The sequence below is a fragment of the Sander vitreus genome, chromosome 18 (assembly GCF_031162955.1).
Source record: "Sander vitreus isolate 19-12246 chromosome 18, sanVit1, whole genome shotgun sequence".
NCBI lineage: Eukaryota > Metazoa > Chordata > Actinopteri > Perciformes > Percidae > Sander > Sander vitreus.
In genome coordinates, this window is record NC_135872.1 from 13,734,955 (window position 1) to 13,745,914 (window position 10,960).

At 39.0% G+C, this 10,960-nt stretch overlaps 1 protein-coding gene across 1 annotated transcript; it reads left to right on the forward strand.

Moving 5' to 3' along the window:
- Window positions 1–7,271: 7,271 nt before the first annotated feature.
- Window positions 7,272–10,229, forward strand: alkal2a (ALK and LTK ligand 2a). The gene is made up of 5 exons (XM_078274981.1): window positions 7,272–7,631; window positions 8,111–8,164; window positions 8,387–8,467; window positions 8,582–8,656; window positions 9,375–10,229. Exons 1-4 carry the CDS (start codon window positions 7,343–7,345, stop codon window positions 8,644–8,646), a joined length of 489 nt encoding a protein of 162 aa, XP_078131107.1. The 5' UTR covers window positions 7,272–7,342; the 3' UTR covers window positions 8,647–8,656; window positions 9,375–10,229.
- Window positions 10,230–10,960: the final 731 nt, after the last annotated feature.

A 10,960-nucleotide genomic window follows, 5' to 3' on the forward strand; every position in this document is an offset into this window, starting at 1 on the left:
TTCCTTTCTGATCTCCTCAGACAACTCTCTCATGTTCAGTGTGGTGCACACAAGGATACCTAACAGCACAGTGACTATTTTTTTTTCTATTTAAATAGGCTGAATTGTTTGAAATATTACCAACAAATGTGTCCATGGCATTTTAGATTATCTTTGGAGAATAAGAAATAATTCATCTCTCTTCACAGCTTCTTTGCTTTATTCTATGACATACCAAAGGCATCCAATGACAAAATAGCTATTAATTTCATGGCTTTTCAAGAGGAGTGAAACATTATTTCAATGAGCTGTAAGGGTAACAACAAATTTGAGCACGTCTGTTTATGCACACATAATCCAAATTGTATCTCTGCTTTTCCAGAAACGAGTGCTTCAATACAGACCTGCAGTGATTATGGTCATATGATAAAATGTATATCTTTTTTTTCAAGCCTCACACAGTGTTCGAAGAGAAGGGCATTGTGCTCTAACAGAAAGTGTCACATTAAAACAAAACCTTATATATATATATATATATATATATATATATAGATAGATAGATAGATAGATAGATAGATAGATAGATAGATAGATAGATAGATAGATATGCACCAGATGTGAAGACTTCTTCCACAAACTCCTTCATATTACTAATTCATATAACTAATGCAGAAGAATGACCTCTGAATTCTAGTGAGGCATTAAGATAACACACAAGACTTAACCCAAATGACTCCACATCCCTTAATAATCCCCTTTATAATACTAGTGCAGTGCCCGTTTGGAGCGTGTGGAGCACGATTGCATTAACTCATCATTGTGAAATTGTGTCCTTTACTGAGACAGTGAAAACAATGGCTAACTTCAGTGAAGTTTCAACTTCAGCTGCCATTATCCAAGGGTACAGGCCCTGCAGAGGCTTTTGCCACAGGCTGCTTACTGATGTACAGTACATGCACTTGAGAGGCAAACATTACGTATGAATTGTGGAGAGGAGGCATGCATTTACAAATTTACAACATAGCATTTGGTGAGAATGCGTCTCACCTCCCGAGATGGTTTGAGCAATCGGCTTTCAATCTGTCTTGGATGCATTTACACTTTTTTTTTTAAATATCCGATAGCTGTCAGATGATACACAAAGTGTAAATGGGGGCTCATGTATTGGGGTTGAAGCACTGCAAACCTACTTTAATATTTTGCCTATGTAGTTGTCAACAGACAGTGCTTGCTGACCTGAGGAAGAGTTGCACGTGCTGTTTTTCCCAAACCGTTCTCACTCCCGACTCATCACATACTGACGCTTGGTCAGTGGCCCTCAGCGTCAGATACAGACACACCAGGCACCCTTGAGCATCTGTATGGGACGCACGTGCTGTAAGATGATATAGTATGAAGAGCGACAATGGTAGGGAGTAGTATTGAAGACCAAAACTCTGCATAAGGAGGTATGTTGTGGTAGTGGACGGGTGAAAAACCAAAGGACTTTCACCCAGGAGACCATCTTATAACCCCACCCAGTATATTTTCCTTAGGTAACAAAGTGGTTTTACTTTGCACATTGAAAAATGAGGCCAAGGGGATACCCAGAGCATTAAAAAGTGACACAAAGGGGTCCTGACCAAGCGTCAGTATTTGCTGAGTTGGAAGTGAGAATGTGTTGCAAGGTTTTTCCTCACATTACACTAATGCTAACCCAACCTGTCTAGTCAGATGGCCACCCACCCAGAGCTGTCTGGTTCTGCTTAATGTTTCTTCCAGTTAAAGGGGACTTTTTCCTTGCCCCCGTTGCTTATAGGGGTAATGTTGGGTCTGTGAATTATAGAATCTAGACCTGCTAATGAAGTGCCTAGAGTTGAATAAAATTCACTTAACTTAATGCACAAACATCACGGTCATCGAATATGTGCTTTGAACCACAATTTTCAAATCCATGTATTTTGTTTGTGTATTTTTCTCTCCCATTGATCTAAATGAGTTTAGTCAACATGGCGCAAAATGAAATGTTAGAGTCTTTGGCAATTAGACCCATTGCAACATTAAATTTATAAGGTGAATAGAGGCCATGGATATACCATGGCCATGGAGTGAATGTGCAGAGTCAGTTGATTAGGTTGGAAGAGAGAGAGGGAGAGAGACAGGAAGAGAAAGTGAGAAGCATAGAAATTTTCCTGAATGAACTCACACTAAACTTATGTCACTTAAGTAACCAAATGAGTAGAGTTTTTGACTGAAGGTCTTGCTCTCCATTCCCAAATAATTGGCCTGTAATAGCACGGTGCACAAGTGTATTTAATCACACAACAGCTGCACTCCATTCAAGTTAACCAGTGGCAGCTTAATGAGCCACCACAAAGGAATGGAACCATCATTAATGTTATTTTTCCACACCTTTGTTTTTCCTGCTCCGAGAAGTCTAATTGTTCAGTGCAGTATGGACTCATTTATTCATATTTTTATTGTATTTGTGACTTAGAAAAGTCAACATAGAAAATTATTTTTGCCACTTATATAAGTCGATATACCTCTGGTGCAGAGGTACCCCAAAACTGAATATCTTGTCTTCACAGCAAGAGTTTGTTATACGAATATACGACTAAGCAATACTGAGGCCCCCACTCCTTGTCAGGCAATAAAAATATCAAATCAACCAAAAGAGTGGTCTCCAACAACTAGTGGAGATCCTGTGCCAAAGGTCAATTACACTGACAGCTTAGTTATTCTTCCTGAGGAGTGAGCTAGTCCACTATGATGCAGAGGAAAGAATAGTTTAAAAATAATAATCAATTATGCTGTGTGGATTTAAATATTTTTTTGCGTGTATGTGAGACTCACTGAATGAGCTGCTTAAAATAAGACAGTTATTGTTGCATGGCTTGACCTAAATTGCCCTTCCAATAGCACTGAGCATGTGTTTTTTTTTAGCTGCAGTAAGTAAGGAGTTGTGCTGACCACAAAACAGTCACCATCAATTGTCAACCATAATAACGCAGTAAAGAGGCTGATTTATCTGAAGGCACAAAGTGTTAAAGAACACTATGTTCACCCTCACTCCACTGGCTCCAACCACTAATAACAAATATGTGTATCTTACATGGAGGAAAAATGTTTACTTTATATTTGTGTGATTTTTTTCCAACCACGAGAGGAGGAGTAGTGTGTGGTTTTGAATTCCTATTAGATTGAAAATACTGTACATCAAAAGAAATTACTTCCACAAGACATTTTATAATAGTTTCTGCATGGACTGATGTTTTATTACTTGTTTTGAAGCCCCATGCCTTTTCTAACAATGTAACATGTAAAATATTAAGCAGCTATACTAAATATTTTATAATAACAATAACCAAATGACTATGTGTAATATGAAAGGGGTGACAAACCCACAGAGAATTGTTACTATGGAGCTAAGAGCGTTTTAGCCACAATTAGCTTGTTGTTGTGGTTTTCCAGCACACAACTTTACTGGCAGCTGTTTTTAGCTACAAAACTGAAAACACCTGATTAACTGTCCAGCACCAAACAGCAGACAGACACTGTAAGCGACTTGCTAACATAGCAGCATATTTACGTGTTAAAGAGCCTGATAGTTTTCTCAGGAATACAAAGTAAAAAACAAATCAGAGCTAAAAGGAGAGTGTCTCCAAATGAATTCTAATGTATTGCTGTGTTATCTGTTAGCTAACACGTTAGCAAAAATTCGTTAATAGAGATTTCATTTCAGTATTGAAATGAAAACTTGCAAGACTTATGCTGCTGCTTCTGGCAGTTTCTCCTCTTTTTAAGCACATTCTCCTCCATCCAGCACCAGATGAGAAACACATTTCTTGTTGGCTCAGCTGTACCAAGGTTCTTTCTTGATTGCAACTTTGCAATGAACTCATTTTTCATTTTTGACAACATATGATCATAACACTTTGAAGTTTGTTGAAAAACATTTTGTATAAATTGCATGTTTGCAGGGTGAAATTGTCCAAGTGAAAGGCAACATTGAGGATCAAGCCAATTTCTTTTAAAGTACACATGTTGGCAGGTGCATGAAAAATCTGTTCAGAACCTCTACATTTGGCATATTCTATTCTGTTGTCTACTTTGTTGTTCAAGATATTACTTGTGACCCTCATTACAACTCCTGGTTTCATCCTATACAGTACATCTCTCTGGGAGACGTCAATCAAGCATCGTCTGCACATGCTCATGTCATAAAATACGACTGATCAGGCAACATAATTGAAAACGCCTGTATGGAAGTTAAAGCAGGGTTTCTCCAGATTTCACCAAGTCAAATTTAAGACTTTTTAAGACCATTATGTATGAACGTTATGACCTATATCATAACATAAAAAAGACTCCAGCGCCCGTACACCCAACGTTCCCAGTTCAAATGCTTTCTTGCATAAGAAGCAGTAGGCTTCAAATACGTTGTTAGCAACTGGCTTTAACCAAGACCTAAATTCAAGCCAAGTATCGCTAAACTTGCACTTCTCCATACATGAAGAATAAAATCTGTTTTATGTCTGTGGTACAATCCGAAAAAGACTCGCGCCAATAACACCAAAGCTGATTGGCTACATAGAGCTGCATGAGAATAAACTAGGTTATATGTCTGTTTATAATTTCTGCTGTTGTCTTCATATTGTCAAACTTTTCATAGAGTACACGAGAAATACTGATCTCCAAGACAATTACAGCGCCAGTCAGAGGTGAGGACAACCCACTAAACATGTGCCAAAATACACAGTTTGAATAGATATTCTTCTGTCTCAACTCACCAGCTTTCCAGACCATTTACAAGAATAGTGACAATAATGAAAACATCAATGTTACTTTGTTTTTATTGGCCAGTTGAACTCATAATTTGTTGTTTTTGTCCTTTCAGTTCCTGTTGTGGTGTAAATTGAGTATGTTGGTTTATTTATTTCGCACAATGATGGCACTTTCCTTTTCCATCTATATGTAACGATTTCAAGTGTAGAATCCATCCAAAATGCTGGCTAAGTCTTTGTTATTATCACAAGAGGTATGAGACTTATACAATTATGAACATTTTGAGGATTTAAATGTGCAGTGGTTGCAGAATGGCGCCCCCTGCTGAAAAATCTGCCTTTCATTGCAGAATATTCCAGTGAATTCAAGAAATATTTATTTATATTCTGATATTTATTTGATGAATGAAAGAATACTTGCTCTTTAGATTCAGCAAAAAAAAAAACATAAAATGTCTCTTTTTCAGAGAAAAAATCCTATATCAAAGTCGTAGATGCTGCTAATCATTGCACTGGTTTCTGCTCATCAAAGTGCAGCAAAAAACTAGTGTCAAACAAGTCTATGGAATTAGGCTTTTTCAAACCACACAGCTGATCAATGTTATTGGATATCTCATTACAAAAAGTTGGATCTAGTCCCTGTGATCTACAAAAAAAAACATGATAAATCATCCTTTTGTGAATCACCAGGAAAACCAAATATCCATATTTTTCGTCATCGTTTTAGTCGATACAATTCATCAGCATAGAGTTCCGACAAAGACAACCTGTCTGCCATTATAGCGGAAAGCACTAAATTTCCTGTTCAGAGAATAAATTTTGAGACAGTGCGCGCTGTCCTTTCAGCACCAATGTTTTACACACGGCATCAACAGTTTTGAGGAGACTATATGTACCTCCTTTCGACTTGTGGCGCTGCATTAACTTTATTTTCATAGTTCTGAAACATGCTGACGGTGTTTTTATTATAGAGTAAACTACTCATGTCTCACGGCACAGACAGATTTGAGGGAGGGCAATTGCACGCCCAGACTTAAAGAAAGCTGTACTAATCTGAGGAGAAAACTTCTGTAGGCTAAAACTCAACTACGCTGTGTGTGTGTTCGGTTGTTTTAACCAGAAACTGCAGTGCAATAACTTTTAAAACCCGTGCGTAATTCATTTTCAGAGAATGATCCTTAAACGGCTGTGCGTAGCCTATTTGGGTTTCAATTCCCATGATGGATGTAAAGTGCGCAATGGCTCTAAATGAAGTTATGAGAATCAGAAGGATATGGGCGCGTTTCCACTAAGATGCCAGTATCTGCACAGTGTACTGTGCTGATTTGACATTTCATTGGAAGTGTTAATGGGGAAAACGCTTCCTGTAACTGCGTATCGCACAGATAAATGGAGTAACGGAAAGGAGGGGGCGCAGAGAACTTTACACGGCGTTCAAGTGATGGTCAGTCAACTCAAGTGGACTTTCCGCTTCAGGAGTGCCAATACCGTCTTATTATTATCACAGGCACAGCGGAGTAACCCACAAGGGACAGGTCACCGCGTCTGCGAGACAGAATAAAAAGTGAGCTGGCCCGCTGCTTGAGCAAGGACGCACACGGGACTTGGACCACCGGATATTTCAGCTGTTTGTCCACTCTCTCCCTACAGTCGACCGGTGTTCACAGGATGACAACAGATGTTCAGCGAATACTCATATGACTTCAGAAGCTTTGGTTTTTTTCCTACAGAGGACCAGGCTATACGGGGACATATTTCGGACTGGACACAAGCAGGAACCTAAAGTTGCGCACAGTTCTTACCATTTCCATCCTTGTTGAACGCACGCAACGTAATCACACAGTATTGGAAGGGGCTATATCGACCTGAAGGTAATTCCATTTTTATTATTCCATCACTCAGTTCTTCCCCGAATTACTTCATTTGGTCAACTAAAAACATCATGTTGTTCATATGTGTTGCTGCTCTTACAATCACGTGTAGTATTTGTAATTTGTTCTTAACTCTCTTTTGCAAAAGAAGAAATCTTGATCTCATTGACATTTCCTGAATAAATAAAAAACACTAAAGCCACAATAGAGTCATCAAGACATCGCCTACAGGCTAAAACACCTGTAGCATAGGTAGGCTACTTCTAGCCTATTTATTTATGGCCAAAATAGCATCCAGTGAATTGCCTCTACATTGATTTCTAAAGAATGTATAGCAAAACTGGTTACAATATGATGCGGGGTTGTGATATAAGCTAGTTTAGAGAACGAATAACGTGGAAGTGGTTGCACAAAGTTACTATTATTGTGACTATGTTCTGTGTTTTTACTTGTTAAATGAATGCAAATGTGAATTTCTTTAAATTAAGATGAAGCAAAATAGCAAGACGTGGAAAGCTTTGTGACTCACAGTCAAAATATGGTCTGCAGATCAGCAGTTACAATACTTCTTCACCATGTTCTCAGCGGGTCTAATGGTGATCTGGCTCATTAAATCAGAAGCACTTTGACATCCATGCTCGATCTCTCTTGCAGGTCTCCGGTTCAACTTTATTCCCCAGAAGCGTTGGAGAAGGAGTTCACTTTTTCTCTCTCTCCACGGGAGCTATGAGCGGACTGCGTAAGCACGTCACTATGCGACTGGTGCTACTGATATGCACGCTGACCGGTCACTGCAGCGTGAGCGCGCCGTCGGCGGCTCCGGCGCCTGCTGCAGCCGGCCGGGACGCGCAGCAGGACTTGATGCGGATGGTGGAGATCGTAAAATACGTGGAGGAGAGCCGTGGTCGCCACAGCGCAAAAACGGAAGCCCCGTTAACATCAAGGTCGAGGAGCTCTCCGGTGGAACCAAAGGATTTACGCAATTTGAAAACAGACAGAGGGGATCAGACTGTCGGTGAGTGATGGCTCGTCGTCGGGGCGGGACCCATATCTTCTCTCTCAAGAGGATGGTGTAGTCTATAATGAAGGATGTAGCCTACTGGGATATGTCTAATATTCAGATTGCCAAGTCATTGTAGACTGATAGAACTAACACGGGATAAAGTTAAAGGGTTGTTGCACCCAAATTACCAAACACATTTTTAAGCTACCTTAAGTGCTGTCTATTCATGCAGATATTTGGTTGGAGGCAGAAATCTCAAAACCTGTAAAATTGAAACGAAAAGCATCCTGTTGTTTCATTATGATTTCCTGTTTTCTTGTTTTTGTTTGCCTCTAACTGGATATCAAGGTTTACCCAGGTTTTAATTTACAGTACAAAGGCATTCCTGCTCCAGGTGATGTGACAGATGCACCCTGAGAAAATCAATTTAGGTAATAATGTGCTATTTTAAGGCAGCTAACACTTATTTCCCATCTTCTCTCTTTCCACAGCCGTATTCCCCAGAGATCTCAGAAAGAAGGAGAAATTCCTAAAACATATAACAGGTAAGGCTACTTCTGTGTCACTGGTGCTTGAGTGTCAAAAGTTAGAGAAGGAATGTTCTGAAAGAAACAAAGTGTTATGGGATGGATGAAGGGTGGTTGAGGCGAAAATACAAACAACTGAATGATAACCTCACATACTGTGACTATGACTTTAAAACAGATGTTAGTGCTAGTGGCTGCAGAGCTGGAAATGTTCTCACAGTCTGCTGTCTTCCCTTTCAGGTCCACTTTATTTCAGTCCCAAGTGCAGGAAGCACGTGTACAGACTCTACCACCACACCAGAGACTGCACTATACCTGCATGTAAGCCCTTACACAATGAGAAATGACTCTCTTTGTCAGTCCAATGTCAAAACACTTTTTGTGTGAAAAAATATCCACTCATACGCAATGTCTCTCCGGTTCTTCTCTTCTCAGATTTCAAAAGATGTGCGCGGCTTCTCACCAGACTAGCCGGCAGCCCGCAGTGCACAGAGGGGTAGCACACACAAGGTACTGTAATATATTCACATTTTATTCAAACAAATGATTTGTGCTGTTTAAGGTTAAAGAGATGTGTAAATAATTTTGGGTGGTTCTTCTTAAAAGGGTCTATTGGTACCTACAATTTTATTTATAAATTGTATCCCTCTACTCCACTATATTTCAAAGGGAAATATTGTTATAGTGACTAGTTACTTTGATGATTCATATTTTACACACTAAACATGAACAAGTTATAAAAATTATGCATTGTTTGAGATTCAACTACCCAACAGCAAAAAAGTTTAAATCACCTTGAGCAGCGACAGCATTAACATGCTGCTTACACATGAATGCCAATAATAATAATTCAATAATATACTACTCAAAAAGGGGCCATTCTACATCAGTAATTTCACTTTTGACATGTTAACTCTATTTTGCTGATATGTCTGTACTTTTATGTAAGTAAAATTCTGAATGCAGGATTTTCATTTGTAATTAAACAGTGTTTTTACATTGTGCTATTGCTACTTTAAGACAGAAGTCTGTGCAAGTAACGGCTGAAGTTTACAGCGTAAAGATCTAAATGTTCACAATGGTGATATACGTGCCGTGTCGGTACACATGTGCCTTTGCAGCAGCACAGCGAGTTTGATTTATTGAAGTTCTTTTTGTAAAGCGAATCATTTTGTCTAGTGCTGCTAAGTTGGTCACTGCGCTGAATTTGATTTCCTCTTCATTGCAGGTTGAAACCAAACACAAGTTTTACACGAGAAAACAACTTGGGAAAAGGACAGTAAGAGGGAAGCCTAAAATACTCTGACCAGCCCCAACTGACATTAGGCACAGTATTGCCCTTCAGTGAGGCCTGCTCTGCTTAGGCATGGATTACTGCCTCCCACCGCTCTGGGTGGGGCTCGATGGTTGGCTGTCACCACGAGGAAGGCAACCAGCCAACAAAACCAGACCAAGATAAAGATAGTGAAGCTGAAAAGTGGAGAAAGAAACAAGTGGCTGAGAGAAACAACCGTGAGGCCAATTTTCCTGCTGGCATCCATAAAGATGTTGCTAAGACAAAAAAAAAAGAGATTGCATATTTTAATTCTGTTTATTTCCTCTAAGAAAAGAGCAAAATCCAAATTTTTCATATGACTTGATTTCTTCTTCTGATTGGTTCGCTCTGTACGAGCGTTGTGGGTTGAGCCCATCCTTTCTACTGCACTGCAGCTCTCACAGTCCCCTGGCATCAGTCACGGCATAGTTTCGCCCACTTGTGCTCACACTGAGAAAGAACTGTGATTAAATTATTAATTACATGAACATTTCTCTGCGTCTTTGCAAGACATGTTAAAAAAGGAAGTGGCGGTTGTAAGTCATAGCCCTCCTGTGGATCTTAGTAGAGCGTGGTTAAGTCTATATTTATATATTATTTGAGTTGTCACTATACACTCGACTATAGGCCATAGGAAACGAGAAATATGATGTACATACTGTAAAGAAAAGCATAAGGATATCCACCCATCTACCATAAATTAAAGTGACTTGCATTTAAATGGTCATTAAATGGCTGTTAAATACAAATATATCTAAAAATGAAATATATTTAATTAAATTATAAGATTGGTACAAATATGAATGGTCTTTGTCTTATATTTTCTCTTACGTCCCTGTCTTGCAATGTGGAATGCTTCTGCGACTACAGATCTGATGAATGTCCCACTGCAGTTCAGCATATTTCAGTCATAAAACATTCATACTGGGAAAGGAGCTCCTTTAAAATAGGGACAGTTCACCAAATTATTAAACAACTTATTTTCTCACTTGACTCCATTGAACTTGTTTTAAGTTTTGAGATTTGTGTCATTTAGGTACATCCTGGTGGTTGACTGGTATGGTTCCCTGTTTTTCCTTTCTGGTTTCTTTTTTTGTAAACCAAAAAGAAATGATGAATGTTTTAAAAAACTCCCTTTCCAAAAACAATATCCTGATAACTCATACTCATACAATCCATAGACCTCACACTAGAACACTTTCACTGGAAGTACTTCATACCAAAAAATAGAACATTATTGATAGTTTAAGTTGTAGTTTTAAGATCCTGGTTTATGTATGGATTAAAAAAGATTTAACGTACCAATTAGTGAGCTTTAGAGGTGCTGGTAGGCACATTTTGTTGCCGTCAGACAGAGCAGGGCTACTGACTTCCCCCCCGCTTTCAGTCTTTAAGATAAGCAAACCGACTTGTGAATGTTTATTTGGCAAATTTAGCGTACATATATGAGTGGTATCAATCTTTGTCATCTAACTCTCTGCAAGAAAGCTAATAGTCAT